General features: G+C 42.3%; 1 protein-coding gene across 1 annotated transcript in view; it reads right to left on the minus strand.

Annotated features, from left to right (window-relative positions):
* The window catches only part of b3glcta (beta 3-glucosyltransferase a), a 180,457-nt gene that overhangs the window by 100,187 nt on the left and 56,530 nt on the right, over nt 1–23,740 (minus strand). The window contains exon 5 of the mRNA XM_072577259.1: nt 7,306–7,382. Within this exon, the coding sequence (XP_072433360.1) occupies nt 7,306–7,382 (77 nt within the window). The remainder of the gene's footprint in view (nt 1–7,305; nt 7,383–23,740) is intronic.

Here is a 23,740-nt window from a genome sequence, read left to right on the forward strand (position 1 = left end):
AGAGCAGTATCAGGAGTTTCTGAGTTAAGGTAAAACTCACAATATTTTTTAGATTGGTTGAGATAATTTGCTAAAGGCAATGGCTTAGTGGTATTATCGCTAGACCACTAATCCAGTGATCGAGTAAAGTTCTGGGAGCCTGAGTTCAAATCCTGCCATGGCCGAATACGGAATTTTGGTGCAGCATAGTGCTCAGTGGTTAGCACTGCTGCCTCACAGCACCAGGCACCCGGATTCAGTTCCAGTAAATAGACAAAGTCTTTTCCCTGGGGTCGGTGAGTCCAGAACTAGAGGACATAGGTTTAGGGTGAGAGGGGAAAGATATAAAAGATACCTAAGGGGCAACTTTTTCAGAGGGTGGTACATGTGTGGAATGAGCTGCCAGAGGAAATGGTGGAGGCTAGTACAATTGTAACATTCAAAAGGCATTTGGTTGGGTATATGAATAGGAAGGGTTTGGAGGGATGTGGGCCGGGTGCTGGCAGGTGGGACTAGATTGGGTTGGGATATCTGGTCGGCATGGATGGGTTGGACCGAAGGGTCTGTTTCCATGCTGTACATCTCTATGACTCTATGACTGTCTGTGTGGAGTTTGCACATTCTCCCCGTGCCTGCATGAGTTTCCTCCAGGTGCTCCGGTTTCCTCCCACTATCCAAAGATGTGCAGGTCAGGTGAATTGGCCGTGCTAAATTGCCCGTAGTGTTAGGTGCATTAGTCAGGGGTAAACTGGAGGAATGAGTCTGGGTGGGTTACTTTTTGGAGGGTTGGTGTGGACTTGTTGGGCCGAATGGCCTGTTTACACAGTGTAGGGAATCTAATCTAATCTAAAGACTCATGGGAGCAGTGCAATCAGGACCACCCAGAGCCAGTAAGCAGAAAACATCTCTTGGTCCTCTTTGTGAGTGAAAATACATTAAAACTAAGAAACTTAAAAAAGGAATTCTTATACAAGACCTGGATCCACCTGATCAACCACTGAGTCAATGAACAACCACTGAGTCAATGAACAACCACTGCTCTGCAGGTAATAGCATGTCATCATTGCTAAAATCAAAAGAACTGTAAGAAACAACATGACCCACTCTTGTGATTTATACCAAATTTTGTTTTCACTGTCTGCATTTTCCCAACCATAATATTTGCATTAAGCTGTTTGTCCTTCATCTGACCCATTCACACACGATTGTGTGCGCACATTTTAGGTGTAGGTTAAGAGGCAGAATGGTGGACCCACTAATCCTATTTCCATTCCCTGCCATTTCTTCAATAATAAGTGTGTTTACCGTAGTTATTTTGTTAATGACAATATTTGGTGGAAATTGCTTCCATTCTGACAGCAGTCATTCAGGCAAATTGATCATCTTGGTGGCTCCATTGGTACTTACATTGTTTGTGGAATAGTTGTGCTCTATTATTAATACACTTTCTCAGTTAAGCTGTAAGAGTTCACTAACAACGCTGGGAGCTAGGGAGTTGTAAGATTTTGTCCTAGCAACAGTAAGGTGATTGGGCTCCAAGTCAGGACCATTATGAGATCTGGAGGTGGAGCCTGCATGTAGTAGGGTTCTTGTGTATCTGCCGCTCTTTTCCTTTTCAGTGGTAGACATGGATTTGGAAGGTGCTGTCAGAGAAACCCGGGTGATGAGCTGCAGTGCATCTTGGAGATGGTTTTCTGGATGGTGTCAAGCTGTTTCAGTGTTGTTGGATCCATTTCTTGATGTGACATAGAGTGGATCAAATTGGTTAAAACTGGTACCTGTGATGCTGGAACCTTAGAAGAGGCTGGGTGGATTGTTCAATCAGTACTTTTGAGAATAAGAAAGGCATTTTTGTATAAATAACAGAGCTGGTGCAGTCATGATAGGCCAAATGGCCTCCATGTGCACCGTAATAATTCTAAGGATTCTGACTGAAGATGAATTTAAATGCTTCAGCCTTGTCTCTTGAATTGATGTGCTGGGCTTCCCCATCATTGAGGATGACAAAATTTGTGGAGCCTTGCCCTCCAGTGAATTGTTTAATTGTCCACTACTTTCATGACTGTATGTAGCAGGGCTGCAAAGCTGATAGCAAATGTAGGATTATGGAATTGCTTAGTGCTGTCTTTGCATGCTGCTTTAGTTACTTGGTACTTCAGCCCTCTTCACTGCCCTCCAGCACTCCTCACTGAACCAGGATTAATCTCACGGCTGGATGATAAACAATTTGTTAGGCCACCAGATTACAGATTGTGGTTGAATACAATTTTTTTCTGCAGATTATGGCTATGATAAAGACTATATAGGTTAGTATTGTTTTCTTTGGAACAGTCAAGATTGAGTGGGGACTTTATAGAGATGTATAGGATTATGACAGACATAGATACGTTGGATAGGAAAGCACTTTTTTAAATTAGTGGAGGGGGTCTATAACCAGGGGGTATAGACTAAAGCTAAAATGTAAAAGGCTAACTTAAGAGTTGAGAAGCTCACTCAGATGGTGTTGGGAGTCTGGAACTCATTGCCTAAAAGTGTGGTTGAGTCAAAAGCTCTCAAAATATCAAAGCAGTTTATAACTTTACTTTGGCTGCCAAACTTGTGAGCCAGAAGTTGGAAAATTGGATTAGGGTAGTCAGATCTCTGTTACCACAAAGAGCACAATGGGATCAATGACTTCTTTCTGTACTGTATATATCTTTGATAGTCGACAGAGCCTTCAGGATGCCCAGTTTTAAGTTGCTAGATCTGTTCAAAGTCCATTCCATTTAGCAGAGTGTTAATATCACACAACATGATGGAGGTTACCATCAATATGAAGATAGGACTGCATCCCATAAGGACTGTATGGTCATCACTACTACCAATATGGTCATAAACAGATACATTTGCGACAGGTAAATTGGTGAGGATGAGATCAAATAAGTTTTCCACCTTGTTGGCTCCCTCAGCACTCGTTGCAGATCTACTCTTGCAGACTTATCCTTTAAGATTCAGTCAGCTTGGTCACTTTAGTGTTACATTGAAATCCCTCACCAAGGTTACACTCTGTGTTCTTGCTTCTTTCAAGTGGAGTTTAAAATGGAAGAACATTGATTCAGAACAGATCATTGATGGTAATCAGCAGGTGATTTCCTTGTCATTATTTGATCTGATAACATCAAACTTCATGAAACATGAATTCAATGGTGTAGGCTTCCAAGGCAATCCCTCCTGACTAGGAGAAAGTGAGGACTGCAGATGCTGGAGATCAGAGTTCAAAAATGTGTTGCTGGAAAAGTGCAGCAGGTCAGGCAGCATTAAAGGAGCAGGAGAATCGACGTTTCGGGCATAAGCCCTTCTTCCCTCCCAACTGTATACCACAGTGCTGTTACCTCTGGTAGGTTTGTCTGCCAGTGGGACACAACATCCTCAGGGATAGCAATGATGATGTCTAGGTCATTAGCTCAAATGATTCCATATCTACAATGCCATGACCATGAATACCTTTGCTGAAAATGTGTTGCTGGAAAAGCGCAGCAGGTCAGGCAGCATCCAAGGAACAGGAGAATCGACATTTCGGGCATCAGCCCTTCTTCAAGAATGAGGAAAGTGTTCCCAGCAGGCTAAGATAAAAGGTTGGGAGGAGGGACTTGGGGGAGGGGTGTTGGGAATGCAATAGGTGGAAGGAGGTCAAGGTGAGGGTGATAGGCTGGAATGGGGTGGGGGCGGAGAGATCAGGAAAAAGATTGCAGGTTAGGAAGGCGGTGCTGAGTTCGAGGGATTTGACTGAGACAAGGCCCCCACCCCCCACCTTTTCCTCCGCTACTGTATCAGTGCTGTCTTGTGCTCCCACGAGGAGGTTGAACAGTTCATCCACTTTACCAACACTTTCCACCCCGCCCTCAAATTCACCTGGACCGTATCAGACTCCTCCCTCCCCTTCCTAGACCTTTCCATTTCTATCTCAGGTGACCGAATCAACACGGACATTTATTATAAACCAACCAACTCCCACAGCTACCTAGACTACACCTCCTCCCACCCTGCCCCCTGTAAAAACGCCATCCCATATTCCCAATTCCTTCGTCTCCGCTGCATCTGCTCCCAGGAGAACCAGTTCCAAAACCGTACCACCCGGCACCTTCCCCTGCAACCTCAAGAAATGCAAAACTTGTGCCCACACCTCCCCCCTTACCTCCCTCCAAGGCCCCAAGGGACACTTCCATATCCACCACAAATTCACCTGCACCTCCACACACATCGTCTATTGCATCCGCTGCACCCGATGTGGCCTCCTCTATATTGGGGAGACAGGTCGCCTACTTGCGGAACGTTTCAGAGAACACCTCTGGGACACCCGGACCAACCAACCCAACCACCCCGTAGCCCAACACTTCAACTCCCCCTCCCACTCCACCAAGGACATGCAGGTCCTTGGACTCCTCCATCGCCAGACCATGGCAACATGACGGTTGGAGGAAGAGCGCCTCATCTTCCGCCTGGGAACCCTCCAACCACAAGGGATGAACTCAGATTTCTCCAGTTTCCTCATTTCCCCTCCCCCCACCTTGTCTCAGTCAAATCCCTCGAACTCAGCACCGCCTTCCTAACCTGCAATCTTCTTCCTGATCTCTCCACCCCCACCCCCTCTCCAGCCTATCACCCTCACCTTGACCTCCTTCCACCTATCGCATTCCCAACACCCCTCCCCCAAGTCCTTCCTCCCTACCTTTTATCTTAGCCTGCTGGACACACTTTCCTCATTCCTGAAGAAGGGCTGATGCCCGAAACGTCGATTCTCCAGTTCCTTGGATGCTGCCTGACCTGCTGCGCTTTTCCAGCAACACATTTTCAGCTCTGATCTCCAGCATCTGCAGTCCTCACTTTCTCCATGAATATCTTTGGGTCTGTTCTCCTAAATTTAGCACAATCCTAAGACATTAGTCAGGAGTCTTTCGCAGGATTAATAGGGCTGGGTTTGTCATTGCTATTTCCAATGTCTTAGTCGATACTGTGTGGTCTATCCAGTTTCAGGCCTCCTTTAGATTTGTATACATGTGAGCAGCTTGCTAAGCCCTTTCAGAAGGTGGTTAAGAGACAACCACAAATCTTTAGTTGTGGAGTGATACGTAATAGAGAAGGTTAGGACAGCAAACTTACGAACCAAATGGTTATTTACGATGATCAACAAATGTTTACATGATTAAATGCATATTTTTGTTGAATTTAAATTTCACTATGTGCTGTGGGCTTTTAATCTTTGACCCAGAGCTTTATGCTGGTTCTGGATCACTTGTCCTGTGACATTATCCCTATGTCACCACCTACTCTTAATCTATTGACATATACGCTATAAAGGCAACTCTTTTAATATAGTGGGAAGCTTTCTTTGATTACTATATTTATACAACCAAAAATTGTTCAAATTATCCTTGAAAATAATCATCAGGATTGCTATTACTGACAGAAGGCATACAGTGCCTCACAAGTAAAGCAGAACTTTCTCTTGCAATATTGAGCCTTTTGTCACATAGGGCAGTCCGGTTGCTCAGTGGCTAGCACTGCTGCCTCACAGCGTCAGGGACCCAGGTGAGTTCACTTACAGCCTCGGGTGACTGTCTGTCTGGAGTTTGCACATTCTTCCACTGTCTGTGTGGGTTTCCTCTGGGTGCTCCAGTTTCCCTAAACTGTCCAAAGATGTGCAGGTTGGATGGATTGGCCATGACAAATTGCCCATAGTGTTCGGGGATGTATAGGCTCGGTACATTAATTTGGGGAAATGGGTCTGGGTGGGATAATCTTCAGAGGGTCGGTGTGGACTTGTTGGGCCAAATGGCCTGTTTCCACACTGTACGGTCTCTATAATGGTATATCCTGGTTAAGTCAGTCTCACAATTGATTGCTATCCTTCACTAACATTTACAAAATCACATTTACATATTTCAAAACCATACAAACCCATCAGGGATTTAATTGTTTTGACAAAAATAATTGTCTGCTACAGTTTCCTTCCACAGTCCAAAGAGGTGCATGTTAGGTGGATCAGCCATGCTAAATTGCCCATAGTGTCCAGGGATGTGCTGGCTAGGTGGATTTGCCATGGGAAGTGCAGGGTTATAGGGTTAGGATCGGAGAGTGAGTCTGGATGGGATGCTTTTGGAGGATTGGTGAGGACCCGATGGGCCGAATGGTCGGCTTCCACACTGTAGGGAGTCCATAAATTCTATAAAAAGGGTCTGATTCTTGGCTTTATATAGTTCCATGTAAATGTCAGTGTACAATCTTGAATAAACTTTGAACTACAATCTCTTGAAAACTGCAGATATTGAAGTCCAAATTTGAAACGTGATTAGTTCAACTTAATTTTTGCAATCTGCTTCAATTCATTGCTACTGACGAATTAAAAGGGGCTTACGTTTTTATAATAAATATCAACAATGAAAGCCACAGGTAATGTCCCAGTGAGAGTTTTAATTAAATTTTAGTGGTCTTTTTCAAAACACAAATTACTGTCCATTAAATAGAATAGATTGTGCTTTTCACAAGTTGCAGCCTTATTAACTGTTTCACAGATAAAGACATTAAAATTGGATATTACAAGCATAGCCCGATGCAACAAACATCTAATTGTAGAAACCCCACAGTGTGGAAACAGGCCAATCAGCCCACCAAGTCCACAACGACCCTCCGAAAAGCACCCTATCCAGACATACCCCAACCATCCCTACATTTTCCATGACTAATCCACCTAGCCTGTACATCCTTGGACGCTGTGGGCAATTGAGCATGGGCAATCCACCGAACCCGCACATCTTTGGACTGTGGAAGGAAACTGGAGCACCCGGAGGGAACCCACATAGACATGGGCAACATTCATGTGCAAGCTCCACACAGACAGCTGGCCGAGGCTGTATTCGAACCTGGGTCTGTGACGCTGTGAGGCAGCAGTGCTAACCACTGAGCTACCATGCCACCTGTGTTAGGGCTGCACATTATGACTGTTGAAAAATCCATTCTCTGCCATAATCATATATATTGGGAATACTTCCTTCGATGTAAAAATCATATTTGTGAAGTATTTATTTCTGCTGCATGGAGAAACATGTGTTGATAAAATATTGTTCTACATTTCAAAAGTCACAAACAAACATACTTGGCACATACAGTAAATCAGTTGATTATTAAATATTTACAATATATTATTTGAAAGCAAACAATGTTAATAGGTACACAAACCCCTGACGTCAGCAGTGAGGATCACTATCTTTCTGACCATATGGATATTAAAGGTAGACAGAAACAATTTAATTTCCCATAAATTTTGTCTGCATTAGATGGAACACTTACTGTGGTAGAATGGGAATGATTGTCCAAGTTCCTTCCTGTTTACCCAGTTCATGGATAAGCAGCACTGTGGGTAGATGCTAAGAGGGGAAAAACATGAATAGGATTAACATGAAACCAAAAAATATTATTTTTCTCTCGTCATCATTTCTATGGGAATTCTCATTGTGTCAACAGTGGAATGGTTTGAACCATCTATGTGTCAGCATGGCCATCAGCACTGATGCACATAATTATGGCCTAACTCCCTCAAAACTAAATACAATTTAGCAGTTGCATATTTCAAAATAAACCTAAGGCTGAATCTTTCCAGAAACTAACTGCCAATTTTGGTGAGTTTCATGGATAGCCTTGGCAGGTTTTCCCATGCATCTTCCCAAGCTCATCACAACCTGCATATCACATCCCTACAGCGTTCCATTCATTGTACTATCCCACTCGCTGTAGATGGAAGTACAATCCTCGCCAGGACCTGCCAGGATTCCCGTTGTCAGTGTCATCTTAAAAAGCCAGCTGTGCACATGGTCAAGTGCTGTCAGTCTGCCCTGCACAATTCTAGTTGCCACATACATGTTGAGCAGAGGGTAACTGGAATTCTGTTTTGTCCTCCTGACAGAGACCTGGAGGTCCAGCTCAATGGTAGGGGAAGAGATGTACTCAAGGTTCCTGCCCATGGAGCATGCCCAAGATGTTGGCAACTGATGGAGGGTCCAGAAGATCAAGAACAAACTAGAGTTATGACTTGCCCAGTCTGGCTTTCATGTGAGGAATTGCCACTGTCTAGTTTCTACGCAGTGGGTGGGAGAATGGGAAATTGCATATCCATGAGGAAAGATGACAGATTAATAAAGAAGTTAATGCATGCTGATACATTCAAATAGGCCTCTCTCTGCTCACTCATGAGAATCTCCACTTGCTGTTCAACACTTAGTTGAAAAATTGGACATTTTGCGCTCAGCAGTGGGAAGTTCCTCACTGCCTATGTTACTTAACACCTGGGAAGGTTATGCTCCTAATAATCGTTCGTAACTCGTCTTCAAATCCAACCAAGGTCTAGTTGCACTTCAAATATTTTAAATTTCGAAAGCCATTTGCCTCTCTTTTCTGTTGGACTCCAACCAACAACCCTCACTAGCCTAATGTATTTCACACCATTTGTAGCAGAACCTAGACAATCAAGTGTCTGAAGACTAGTTTCTGAAATTCAATCCTTAAACTTCTCTCTCTTTCTTTCTCTCTTTCGAAAAAAAATTCTTCAAAATTACTTCTTCAGTCAAGCTCTGGGTCAGCTTTCCCATGTTCTCCTGTTCTTCAACTTCTCTTTTCTCAGCAGCTGCTGTTTAGAAGGCTCTTTTTGCAATAAACACTCTTTTATATTATAAAAATACTTTATAAATGCAAATTTTGTTGTCTGTGTGTTTGATAAATTTGTTGTCTAATAGCAATCAAACTGATTTTCGTACAGGAACCATCATTATTGTTATAACATAGGATTCAAATGTGCTATTAGTGCAGTACAGCATAGCTATTTTATCAGTCACTATTCTACACTTAACTTCAATAGTGACTTCAAAATACTGGCTTAATATAATTTTAATGAATTGCATCTTTTCTTGTTGTACTGGCAGATGCTTAAGGAAATTGTCCAAATCAGGACTACTTGCGAGTTTAAGTGGTTATTTGAAAAGGTGAAATAATTTCCTTAATCTCAGTCACAAAGCAACAAAATGTAAAAGTTTGGTAAAATCAGAATATTATGCTTTTTAAATGTAGTTGTAAATAGAAACAAAAATGCTGAAAATGTTCAGCATGTTGAGTATCATCTGTGGAGAGAAATGGTTCAAGTGTTTTTCGCAAGAATTGAAGATTATAACCTGACAATCTTTCTCTTCCCAGATACCTAAATGAGGAGGAGCTCAGCACATCAGTGCAAGAGGCTAAAGGGTCTATTTCTATGTTCAGTATCTGAGGAGTCACGAATAGTGCTGAGCATTGAGTAATCATCACAAACAATAGGATATACAGAACACCTACAACATAGAAAGACACCATTCAGCCCGCTATGTCTGTGCCAGCTGAACATACCAGCTGTTCTTTCTAATTCCATTTCCAGAACATGGCCCTTAAACTTGTAGGTTACACTGCTTCAGGTGCAGATTTGGATTCCTTTTAATTGAGTTGAGAGTTTCCACCTCAACCACCAAAGTGCGTAGCAAAGTCCAGACATACACCACCCTCTGGATGAAGAGGTTGTTCCTCATGCTGCCTCTAATCCTTCCAGTCGTCATCTCAAAGTCCGTGCATCCAATGAGTGACCTCGCTGCTCAGGGATACAGGTCTGTCTTGTCCAAAAGAGATGTATCCAAGCCCCTCATTATCCAGTATAACTCAAATAACTCGCTATTCGTCCTCTTCTGTTCTAAGTGACACCATTTCAAACCTTAAGACGGAAGGAAGGCTATTGATGCAGCAACCAAAGGTGATTAGACCCATGACACTACCTTAAAGAACTCCTGCACTGGTGTCCTGGTGTTTAGATGGTTGGCCTTCAACCAGTACAAACTTTGTGATATGCATGACTCCCACTTGCTGAGAGTTTTCACTGTGGTTACTATTTATTTTAACTTTGCCAGAGATGGATCATCCATTTGACAACTCTGTCTGAAGATGTTGCAAATGCTCAAGCCTTGCCTTTTGCACTGATGTGCTGAGCTCCTCATCATTTAGGTATCTGGGAAGAGAAAGAGACCATCAGGTTGATAATCTTCAGTTCTTGCAAAAAACACTTGAACCATTTCTCTCCACAGATGATACTCAACATGCTGAACATGTTGAGTTATGTAGATGATACTTTTGTAATCATTAAAAACACAGAAATAGAGAACACACACCGGATCATCAATGCCACACTCACAGGAATCCGATTCACGAGAGAGGAAGAAAAGGACAACTGACTCCCATTCCTAGATGTGATGGTACAGAGAACACCGAACGGAGAATTCACCACAAAGGTATACAGGAAAGCCACACACACAGACTAAGTCGTAAACTATGAAAGCAACCACCCCAACACACACAAAGGAAGTTGCATCAAGACACTGTTCAAAAGGACCACAACACACTGCAGTACACCAGAACTGCAAAAAGAGGAAGAACACCTATACAATGTATTCGCCAAAAATGGATACCCCCGCAATTCATCAACAGATGCCTAAGGGAAAGACAACGGAATGAGGACAAGCCACAACCCAAAGGACTAGCCATACTACCATACATCAAAAACATTTCTGAACTGACAACCAGACTACTGCGACCACTAGGACTCATAACAGCACACAAACCACTCTCAGACAACAACCCACCAGGACGAAGGACCCGATACCCAGCATGAGCAAAACCAATGTAGTGCACAAAATCCCATGCAAGGACTGCACACAAAACACAACATAGGACAAACAGGAAGACAGCTAATGGTCTGCATCCATGAACACCAACTAGCCACAAAACGACACGACCAGCTATCCTTAGTAGCCACACACTCAGATGACAAGCAACATGAGTTCGACTGGGACAACACTACTATTAAAGGACAAGCCAAACAGAGAACAGCCTAGAATTCCTAGAGGCATGGCACTCATCCACAGATTCAATCAATAAGCACATCGACCTGGACCCAATGTACTGGCCACTGCAGCGGACAGCTGGAACTGACAACTGGAAGCGGCAGGTACAAATCACTATAAACGTCGGAGAAAACATCACAGAAGCACTTCACATGAGGCTCCCAAGCACTGAGGATGTCACCTAGACTGGGGACCAAACGTCTGCAACACAAATTCCCAGCTCGGCGAACAGAACCACAACAACGAGCACCCGAGCTACAAATCTTCTCCCAAACTTTGAATTTCCAGCATTTTTGTTTTTATTTCAGATTTCCAGCTTACACGTTTTCCTTTCAGTAGGGTTTGGGATATTTGGGAATCTTTCTGCTTTGGTTAGTTGTTTTGCTGTCTGCCAACATACATGACTGGCATGAGGCAGGACTGCATAATGTTGAGGTGATCCATTGGATTATGACATCACTTAGCTCTCCAAAGATTGTAAACGGTAAACAATTAATTAGGCGCATCAATACTAAATAAACATCTCAGTCACTGAACTGGGAAATCCTTTACCAGACATCAGCAGAGGGTGCAAGAAGACAGACAGAAACTAAGAAAATGATTGTTCAGCTGACTCAGTAATTATTAGTCTTTGTAGCTGTTGGAATCCAGCAGTTCAAAGGGATTGAACAATGGGTTCTATCATACTGATCAAAATGATGCATGGTAAGAATTGGAACTTGTGTCTAGACATGGAAAGATAATACAAAAAAGTCACAATGACCTGCAAAACTTGCTGAGGAAGGTCATAGTATCTTAAATAGGGAGGACTCCTATCCCAAAATGTGGCTGATACTGATGTTAGGTCAAGTCTAGGTAACAAAATTCATCCTTGATTGCATTAAATTCAGCCTAGCTCTAACAATGGTAGAACTGAAAAGCTCTGCAAAGACAATATAGGCAATGTTAGCACCCATTTTCAGGCACAAATGTGCTTTTATAATGTTATAGTAAAATGTACTTAGCACCACATTTCCACATGATTCCTGCTTCTGTGACTATTCACTTTTTTGTTACAGTCAATGAACATGCCTGGTCAGAATTACTCATGGATGTAGACAGATCAGGTGCCGATGACATTAGCAGGAGAAAAATATTATTTTCATGTGTATAATTATGGTCCTAATGTCCAATCTGTACTTTCATTAATATTTTGATGTAGTCATTAAATTAATAAAGGCTTGAAGCAATTTAAAGAATTGTTTTTTGCGATAAGTTTTGGGTATGAAAAGTAACCCAGATTGGATGGATTTGAATAATTTTTAAACAAGTATGCAAATAATTTAGTCTTGGGAGGAACTTGATACCATGCAGATGAGAAAACAACTGCTCAGCTGACACAATGACTAGCTGGCGAATCACATAACTTGGAGGTTAATCGCTGATAGTTCTAATATCTTCATTGATTATGATAGTTTGGAATAAAAGCTAATGCATATTTAGGGAATGGTAATCCAGCGTGTTATGTTAGCGACTACACTACCCATTACTTATTTCAGTTGTAGGCACGATGCAGAGGACTCACTTTGTGCTGCCATTCGAATTTCCCTACTAATCCTCCAAGGAATAATTTTAGTAATCACAAAATACAAAGATAATCCTTACTTCACACTATCACACAAAAACTGGATAGGGCTAAGATAGGGTTTATGATGTATGATAACATCAATTCCCATCTATTCGGACAGTACACAAACATCCCAAATTTTGTTTTACGTGGTGTCAGTAGAAAATGTACTGCTGAACGCCTGAGCATACTGGGCAAAAATTATAAGATGCTAGCACCACTCAGAGGCAGTCTGCACCTTTGTAGGTTTTGGTGAATTTTGACTGAAGCAGGTTCCATAAGTGGTTTGAAAAGGGTATTTCAGCAGGAACATCATGGACAAATGCTGCAATGTGGCAGAGAGCACACTCCAAGGTTCACCAGAGACATCAGTTTAGGAGATGGACAGGAGGACAGAGGTGCTTAGCGAAACCAGAAGGTTCTCTGAACAGAGACTACAAAGGCTATGAGACCACGTAATTGTTGATGTCAATGTAGCAGCAAATCCCTGCAGACCTGAATGCTCTGTTCCTTGTACTTCTATAACTCAGGAGTGGTCGAGGTAAGTGAATATATCTTCAAATATCATTTTCTTGCAAGTTAACTATTAATGTTTCATGGCTCAACTCACTCCTTCCACTCACCCATCACTAATCTCTATCAATTAGGATTCAGACATCAATTTTAGGTTTCATTCCATACTCACTCTTCGCACCACTTATGGTATTCACACCAGAACTCTCATCTTTCACACTTTCACCTGTATTATCATCACAGCCATATCACTCAAACACAGTGCACAACACTCATCAAAACACTTCTTTTTGTCTTGCAGGGAGAAGGTAACCACTCCATCAGGCAGTATCACCTACAGGCAGGGACTGCAATGGATGCATGTCCTCAACCTGACGAAAGAAATTATATTCACCATTATTGGACCAGACATGATTGAGGTTTTTGCAAAAAATTGAAATGAAAACACCAAAGGTGATTATATATTCCTAATCTTACTTCTCTCCTCCCAGTTCATAGAATCATAGCATAGAAACAGGCTAATTAGCCCATCAAGTCCACACCAACCCACCCAACTATGCTATCCCTATAGCCCTGCATTTCCCATGGCTAATCCATCTAGCCTGGACATCACTGGACATTGTGGCTAATTTAGCTTGGCCAATCCATCTAACCCGCACATCTCTGGACCATGGGAGGAAACCAGAGCACCGGGAGGAAACCCAAGCAGGCGCGGGGAGAATGTGCAAATTCCACATAGACAGTCGCCTGAGGGTGGAATCGAACCTGGGTCCCTCACGCTGTGAGGCAGCTGTGCTAACCACTGAGCCACTGTGCTGCCCTCAACACATGATATTTTCACCTTCATCCCATGATATTTGCTCATTTGAAAGCTGCAGCTGGGAAGATTTATATCCAGCTAGCTCCTTATCACTGAAATTGTAGGTGCTTGGAGGCATTTAATACACCAGCATTACCTTCTCACCTGACACCATCTCTTCCCAAGTACAACAGTCAGCCTGAACTAATTCATATTGGCCCTAAATTCTGACAACATGGACTTGCTATTAAGCTGCTTCCTGAATCCCCCAGCACCACCCAAAACCTTAACACACCAGACCTCTCCTGACACTCTTCATCTCACATGAGAGGATATGGCAACCACAAAGTTATAGCTTTAAATTCTTCTAGCGGTCTGCCATTGCCAATGGGGAAAATAGACTATGAATATACGAGCCTGGCTTTATATTTAATCATGCCACAACATATTTCATGAGGTCAGGTCAAAATTGGATGGTATGGCCTACATAGACACACTTCTTAAGTGGAAGCAGATGCTCAGCATTAAATAATCATCAAACTCCTGATTATTGGCATGGCTCTTCAGGTGACCACATATTCCTGGCATTAAGCTTACAGCAAAAGTGTGAAAAAGTAAGCAGCTTATTGGATTGGCAACACAGGCACGTTTTTGCTATATGTCATTGATTGGACAGAAGTTAATAGGGAAAATGAAATTCAGTTGAAGATAGGTGGAGGGTCAGGTAATGTTAAGGAAGCGGGAAGGCTACAGAAGGACTTAGGTGAAAATGGGTATTGCAGATGGTGGAGATTAGAGTCAAGAGTGTGGTGCTGGAAAAGCACCACCAGGTCAGGCAGCAACCGAGGAGCAGGAAAAGCATGTTTCAGGCAAAAGCCCTTCATCAGGAATGAATCACTTAGACTGGCCAGGAGAGTGGGCAAAGAAGTGGCAAAGATGTAATACAATGCAGGAAAGTGTGAGGTTATCCACTTTGATAGGAAGAACAGAGGCACAGACTAATTTCTGAGTGGGGGACGTCTTTGGAAATCTGAAGCACAAGGGGAATTGAGAGTCCTAGATCAGGATTCTCTGAAGGCTCAGTTGGTAGTTAGGAAGGCAAATGCAATCCTGGCATTCATTTCAAGAGGGCTAGAATAATGAGTAAGTATGTACTGCTAAGGCTGTTTAAAGCTTTGGTCAGACCACATTTGGAATAGTGAGAGCAGTTTTAGGCTCCATATATAAGGATGGATGTACTGGCATTGGAGGGAGTCCACAGGAAGTTCACATCAATGATCCCAAGAATGAAGGACTTAGGTCTCTGGGTCTGTACCTGCCGGAGTTTAGAAGCATGAAAGGGGGGATGTGACTGAAACTTACAGAATACTGAACGGCTTGAATAGGGTGTGTGTGGAGAAGACGGTTCCACTAGGAGAGACTACAACCTCTCAGCATGAAGGGTCAACCTTTCAGAGATGAGATGGGGAGGAATTTCTGTGGTTAATCTGTGGAACTCATTTCCACAGAGATCTGTAGAGGGCACGTCATTCAGTATATTTAAAACAAAGATAGGTTCTTGATTGGTAAGGAGATCAAGGGTTACAAGGAAGAAGGCAGGAGAATGGGGTTGAGAAAAATAACAGGCGTGATTGAATGGCAGAGCAGACTTGATGGGCCAAATGGCCTTATTCTGCACCTATATTTTATGGTTAATTCCAGAAAGTTATGCAAGTAATGAGATGCAAATTTGGTTCCTGACACCAGATGGCAAGAAGCTTCACTCAGCTTCAATTGCTGAAGTTGATACTGATAGTGGACATCTAAATTTTGAATTTCCACCTAATTAGGTTTGCATACCCATTATTCTTCTCACTACCTCTGGGGGTAGGTAATTGTATCCTGAATTATGCTGCCTTCAAATGTGAAGAACATTCATAATTAAATTTAACACACTAGGTTTCAAATATTACAATGTTTCTTTAGTTCCCATTCATAATAGACTGAGTTAAAATCTACTTGTATGATTAAACCAACACCTTCAAAGCAATTCAGCCAACATTCTTCTTTGTGGTGCTATGTTTTTGGAAATCAAAATTAGAGAACAAAAGGGGCAATTGTTCATTTTCAGCATGCTTTAGTCATGGATAAATATCCAAGATTTACACCATCTCAAGTATAATTGAAGTGGAATGCAATCAAATTGCAAGGAACTGAAATATATCAATTAATTGAACAGGAAGGACTCCAAAAGAAATTTCATAGATGCAGTGACCGCAATATGAAGGGAAGGAATGCTGAGAGATGTAAAATACGAGTCATCAGCAGGTATAAACCCATCCTTGTCCTACAGAAGTGCATTACTGCTGCTTCATTACCCCATAAAATACGTGTGCAAGCAATATATTGACACTCAAATGCACCATTAATATTTTTAAAAACTGCACAAGTGTCATCCGAAACTGTGAGCATTGTGAAACAGATAGATACTATGTTTTATAAAGGTCTCCTCAGTTGTCAGAGATATTCTGAAGGCAAAAGTGGTTACTTCAGATGCTGGAGATTAGAGTGATGCTGGAAAAGCTCAGCAGGTCAGGCAGCATCCGAGGAGCAGGAAAATCGACGTTTTGGGCACAAGCCCTTCATCAGGATATTCTGAATAATACATGAAAAGTTGTAATTGAGCCAATCTGATCATGACCAACAGGTGCTATTAAATTTACATAAGCAAATATTGTAATAATGAATAAAATGCCACTTTTCCACTTAAATTACACAGTGAAAATGAAGATATATGGTATTTTGTTGTAACCATAAAAATAATTCAATACAAAAGAGAAAATAAATAGTTTCAACTATTTTAAGGCTGCTACTGGTGAGTATATTTACTCTCTACTTGTTGACCAAATGTGAAACTACCATTGCAATGCTACAGCAAGGATACTGCACACCCAGGGGCGTGCACCAAGCTCATGGATTGGGCCAGGCTGCATCTCTAGGCTCTTTATTTGCTGTCATAGTGCTCACTTACTCTGAGATCTCTACCTGGATGCTCACAGCATCCTTCCATTATATTGCCTTGCCTTTGTTCACTTTGCCACCTCAGCCAGAGCCACCAGGCTCACAACACTTGTCTTGCCATGCCATTTAGAGCAGACACAAAGGCAGGAGGCTCTTCATGCTTGTCAGCAGGCCTCAGTCATACCGAGAGGGATACTTTTTGCTGAGTGGATCCTGGCACAGTCAGTGAAGGGCAGCCTCCAATACTAATCCAGGGCCTTAAGTACAGTCAGTCGGCCATCTATGGTAGTCAGTCAGGAAGCTCAGCATAAGGAATGAGGAGCCAATTGTTGGGCAGTCCAGCACCTGTCTGGACTCTTTCTATTCTATTGTGGGCTGTGTTCCACCTGGAATGAGACAGAGGCAACTATTAAATAACTGAACACAGCTGCTAGTGGAGAATGGAGAAGGACATTGACCTTCTTCCTGCAATGCTAGACATTCCTCCAGACAGCTGTCGATGTTGTAACCCAGCTGGCTGCCTCACACTAGGCATGCTCTGCTGCCATGGACTCTACTGCTGGTCCAGGGAAAAGAGGAAGACCCTCACTTGCACCACCTTATCCAGCAGGATTTCTAGGTCCCTGCCCACACAGACAGGCTACAATTATCCACTGTCAGCTATATCCGAGGCAAGTGTCAGGAACGATGCAGGGCAGCTTTGAACTGACTTGTCTGGGTACACAACGTGCTTTTAAATATGGTATGGGTGCAAGGGATACCAATTAACTCTGGGATATCCCCACTGTGGCAAATTGCTCTGGGGTGTGGTGAGATGGGGCCAGAATCAGACACAAGGGACACCACTGGGATGGGGTAATTACTTGATAAATGAGGCAAGTTTGGAAAGATATGGTGAGAAAACTCACTACGCCTCGAGAGGTAATGATTCCTAAAAAAAATACAATTTGTAGTTACTCCAAACAAAACTAAGTTTCAGCCAAAAATGTCCTGACATAAACCTCCTCCTCACCCACAATACCTCTCTGACTTACAATTGCAGGCGGTGGAAGCATGCACCTTTTATTTTCTCATCACTGATCACCACAACATTCTTCTCATAAATACTCAAGAACTATACAAGCTGGCTAAGCAGTGGAAGAAGACCCAAACAAACAGTGGTTAAGAAATACCATTACTTAACTTCATACCCTCAGTCACCAGCTCAGATACTGACAATGCAAGTATCTCAGATGATTCAATAGAGATGAATTCTGTGTGGTGCAAAACTGGCATTTGTGGGCTACAGGCAGTGACATCAGGGGTGCCGAATCACTGGAGGATGTCACAAATGCATTCTGCTGAAGAGTCAACATGAAAATGCAATGGTTCAGTCTACAGAAGAACTTTATGCAGTTCCAGTTGCCATACTATTCTGAGGACTTGTTTTCACTGGAAAGGGTACAGAGGAGATTCACCAGGATGAAAAGTTTCAGTTATGAGTAGAAACTGGATAGGCTGGGTTTGTTTTCTCTGAAGCTGAGGAGGCTGAGAGTGGATCTGATTGAGACATACAAAATTTTGAGAGGTACAGACAGGGGACATGTTTAAGACCAGAGGGCAGAAGGTTAAGGAGAGGAGCAAGTGACTGAGATAAAAATCTGAAAAGGATTTTTTTCACCTAGAGGGTGGTCGAAATATGGGAACATGCTGCCTCAGAGAGTGTTGGAGGCAAATACCCTTGGAACTTTTAAGAAGCATCTGGATGAGTACTTAAAATACCAGGGCATGGTAGGTTATGGACCAAGTGCAGATCAATAAAATTAGCATTGTTTGATGTTTAGTGATCAGCGTGGACAAGATGGGCCGAACAATCTGATTCTATGCTGTATGAATCTAAGAAGCTTGATGGATATACACAATAAAATGTTGACTGAAGTTGGAAGCCTCCAGAGAGCCGAAGTTCAATGCCAAAGTCATGGAGTATGCTGGCACCTGCTTGGCATAGAGCCACGTGCAGAGCTTGGAGTCCACCCTTGCCAACATGGAAGTGGTGGCCAACATCCTTAACACACTTGTGAATCCAGCCTTGATTCAACATTTCATGAACAATGTCTCAGCTTGCATTACAGAAAGTCCAGCTTCCAGAAAATGTCTGGTTGTCATGGCAGAAACTCAGACTGAATTCACACAAGACCAGCTTGCTGTCATGGAAACTCAGACCACTCCCAGTTTAGCTGTGAATATCTCTCGCTTGCTGACCAGGGGAGCTGGTGAGGTCTCAGTTATTACCCTCTCCTTCCGAACAGTGTCTGACAGAACAGGCCTTCAAGAGAGGTTTTTTTCATTCCATCTTGTTGCACCCCATTAGTCCCCCACCATAATGTCAGTGTCCACCTTTCTCACTGGAGCTGTTGGTCAACGATAACCTTGAGCATTCCAGCTTGCACCATTTCCGACAGGATAGCTTTCCTGGAGATGGTCAGTTCATCAGTCACCTCTAGTAAGATCACACAGCGTCTCTCCAAACTGCTGATGAAAGACTAACGTGGTAACATTGCATTCGTTGAACAGAGAGCTTCTATTCATCAATGGATGGGAAAATTAAAATGTTGCTTAGAAAGTACCAGGCATATAAAAATTCATTGTTATAGTCACCTTTACAGCCACTGCTGGTATGAACTTTGCCTCTTTCCGACAGTGCAGTTGTGACTACAGCAGCAGATAGATTTCAGCTGAGAATCTCCTCTGTGAAGTACAGGTTTATGTTTCTTCACTGAGAGTCCTAAATACGCTGGGTAAATATGGTACTCCTTATGCATCTCCCCTCTATTTGCTGAAGTTTGCATTGCCTTATGTGTCCTCGGCATGATGTTTTATTTAACAATCCCTACTGATGCACATGCGTCTAGGGGCAGCTGATTTGTGTCTTGAAGTCAGCAATAAGTTTTTCAGTGCTTGTTGCACACTCTCTGTAAACTTCTGAAATTTTAAACAACCATGCAAAGCAGCAAAACAGTTTATAAAGTTAGTAACACTTGGAAAAAGTCAACCAGCAACTAACCTGTGAGTGGCTTATGATCTCTTTAAATAAAGTTGGTAGCAGTAGTCCGTGCTGCTGCTTTAACCCCTTGTTGAGCTGGATGAGTTTAAAAGAGGGCATTAGATGGACTGTTCGAGTGCTACATGTTAACACTAGCAACGATACCACAATCTGGCTGCTCTACATATTTCCCACTGTAGGTAACAACATATAAATACTTCACCAAGATGCCATCTGGCACAAACTCCACAGACACTTTGGATCCCTGACAGTATTGAGCCTAATTTCTCACCCATATTCAGCAGGAATTTTATTAGTGCAACATATTGAATATCACTGCCATGCCGACACTCTCCACAATTTGATCCATTGGAGGTGCAGTGGACAGCGAAGAGGGTTGCCTCAGATTACAATGGGATCTTGACCAGATGGGCCAATGGGCTGAGTAGAGGCAGATGGTGTTTAATTCAGATAAATGAGAGATGCTGCATTTTGGGAAAGCAAATCTTAGCAGGACTTATACACTTTATGGTAAGGTCCTAGGGAGTATTGCTGAACAAAGAGACCTTAGAGTGCAGGTTCATAGCTCCTTGAAAGTAGAGTCGCAGGTAGATAGGACAGTGATGAAGGCATTAGGTATGCTTTCCTTTATTGGTCAGAGTATTGAGTACAGGAGTTGGCAGGTCATGTTGCGGCTGTATAGGACATTGGTTAGGCCACTGTTGGAATATTGCGTGCAATTCTGGTCTCCTTCCTATCGAAAAGATGTTGTGAAACTTGAAAGGGCTCAGAAAAGATCTACAAGGATGTTGCCAGGGTTGGAGGATTTGAGCTATGGGGAGAGGCTAAACAGGCTGGAGCTATTTTCCCTGGAGTGTCGGAAGTTGAAGGGTGACCTTACAGAGGTTTATAAAATTATGAGGAGCATGGATAGCATAAATAGACAAAGTATCTTCCCTGGGGTGGGGGAGTCCAGAACTAGAGGGAATAGGTTTAGGGTGAGAGGGGAAAGATAGAAAAGAGACCTAAGGGGCAACTTTTTTCACGCAGAGGGTGGTGCGTGTATGGAATGAGCTGCCAGAGGAAGTGGTGGAGGCTGGTACAATTGTAACATTTAAAAGGCATTTGGATCGGTATGTGAATAGGAAGGGTTTGGAGGGATATGGGCCAGGTGCTGGCAGGTGGGGCTAGATTGGATTGGGCTATCTGGTTGGCATGGACAGGTTGGACCGAAGGGTCTGTTTCCATGCTGTACATCTCTATGACTCTATTTTAAAACCTTTTATATGCCTTTAAAAACACTCACCCCTTCTATATTTTTATTCATATATTCTTCTAGACGTTCTGATCTATCTTTTCACACAATTTTGTTTTGCACAATTATCATTACTTTGTCATAACTATGAGCTGAATCTTACAACTTTTTGATTAAAGCTGAGTTGCACTGTATTTCTTAGAAGGATTCTCACCGCACAGCCCAGTGAGATTACTTGTCATATTTTATCAAATGTGTCGCATTAACTATCTATTCCCATGCCGTGAAATCTCTCACGTCCAATTCTAGCCCTATCTTACCACATGTGGTTCCCACTACAACTCACCTTTGACTCGAAATCCTCACGAAAAACTCACCTCGCTGCTCAGAAAAACCATAAAAGATGCAGCAAGACATTCCTCGTCAGGCTTCTTGTCTGAATCTATCACAAGTCTTGCCATAGCCCATGTCACACAGACCCCAAGATGACTCTGCCCTATATGCTTTGTTCCTAAAGAACTCCAATATTCTCTCAACAAGCAAATGTGTTATTTTCATAACCTATGATTTTAAGCTTGTAAACTAGCAATCACAATCCTGTCCTGTTAATTTAGGCTGGATTCTGTTCCATTCAATTGAATTTTACCTTTTACCAGTCCAGCAATCTTTTCCTTTGATTGTTCTTGTTCTAAACTTCACCATATTGTGATCAATATTCCATGTTTTTTTCTCCTGATCTCATGCCAGTCATTTGCTTCACATCGTGCACAGAACTAAATCAAGTGACACATTTTTCCTCAATGGACTAGAACCAAACTGATCAAATGATTTAGGAAGCAGCCTTAGATATATTCTGAAAAGTTTCCCACCTTCTCCACATGCACTGGATGAAATATAATGTCACCCAGAAGCAGACACCTTCCTAACTCTCCCCAATTAAGTCTGAAGTGACCCAATTAAAGGACATTTATCAGCTTCAGCCCATTGCTGAACAGCAGCAAGCCTCAAGGTATACTCAGGTATACTTTCCGTGGTCAGTGATGGGAGCACTGCTCCTGCTCAAGCACATTATGCCAAGTGGAGTGTTCACACCAGCAGCCTGGTCTGCACCATGAGAAGATCATTCCTGCCCTTTAAACTGACCCCTTTCCACCCCTTCTTCTGGACAAGTCAGTCAGGCACACCCTATGAGCCCAGTCCACGTACCTCTCCTCTGAGCCACCAATGCTGCTCCTGAACCCAGGTCTATAGCTGTACCAACAAATGAATGACCAGCAGCTTTCCAAGATGGGACACTGGACCAGGAATCTCAACACTGACCAGATAGATGCCCGATTAGCTTTTGGTCATGTTGGGAGCCCAGGAATGGCTATGGCAGGGCTGCCTGTGGATTTTTAGCTAGTAATACTGACTCACTGCTGCAAATATTAAATCCAACTCAGTGTCTTTTTCTAGTCTATTATAGTTTAGGGAAGATTGACTGAAATGAATGTCTGATATGTTCTTCTATAGTTTCCTGCAGATCTCCATCTATTTCTTAACTAGACTGTTTGGAGGCCTGTTACACACATCAAGGATTTACCATATTCCTGTCTATTTACCATATTCCTGTATCCATACAGACTTTATCTCCCAAAACTTAGATGGGTTAAAATTTCATTAAAAATATAACTAAATTTTGACACTTTATCGTGTGAAGACAATACCTAGCAGCAAATGATGGGTTGTAAGCTTCATTTATAATACTCCTGAGATAATATTAATAACATGAAATAAGTTCTGCACTCCACAGTTCCCCACTGACAGCATTATATATATATATCAAGCATGCTGTGAGCTTGTTCGTGGTTTGGCACAGAAATCCTGTATGGGTATGAACTAATCCGTCTTCCTTAATCTGTCAATGTGATTCTAAGATTCCATTTCTGCACAAAGGCACATAAATTTCTGGCTTCAATTAGGTTGTTTTGTTATCCATAATGAATATTAACTATCATAATGGACCATTTTCTTTTTGCACATTAAAATGAAGCATTGTTCTTATGATGATGAATAACAGCAACTAGTCCCTGCTGAAGTTATCATGACCTGGGATCAGGCAAGTGTAAAGGTTACAGGTCTCAACAGAAAAGGTTTATGCAGTGTAAATTAAGTACTTGTATTCACTGCAGCACTTGCAAGGCTGATCGGATGGGATCACATGAGTGATTTCTGTCCTTGCTTTTATGATGAAGGAAATTGTAAATACGACAAAATCCTGAGAATTAGAATTTGAGAGTCCATATTAGAAACGGACCATTTCACAAGTTAATCTGGATATGTTTTGATGAGACTTTAAAATAAATTTATGTAAGTGCAGTGCAATGCTGGTAACATAGTAGTTCTGATTTACAGTATTTCACACTATTAAACTTTAGGCTGTGGTAGAGGAGGAAGAGAAAATTTAACGTGAAGTCAGTGTTAGAGAAAATTGGTTGCTGATTCACAGTTGGCAATTTTGCCTATCCAAATTTAATTTCACATTTCTTTTTGTTCACGTGTATCAAGGTGAGCAAGTTAAGAATCAATGATTTGCAGACGTGCTTTTGCAGATTGCAAACTGAGTGATGCTTTTTTCATC

The sequence above is a fragment of the Chiloscyllium punctatum genome, chromosome 9, assembly GCF_047496795.1.
Source record: "Chiloscyllium punctatum isolate Juve2018m chromosome 9, sChiPun1.3, whole genome shotgun sequence".
Classification (NCBI taxonomy): Eukaryota; Metazoa; Chordata; class Chondrichthyes; order Orectolobiformes; family Hemiscylliidae; genus Chiloscyllium; species Chiloscyllium punctatum.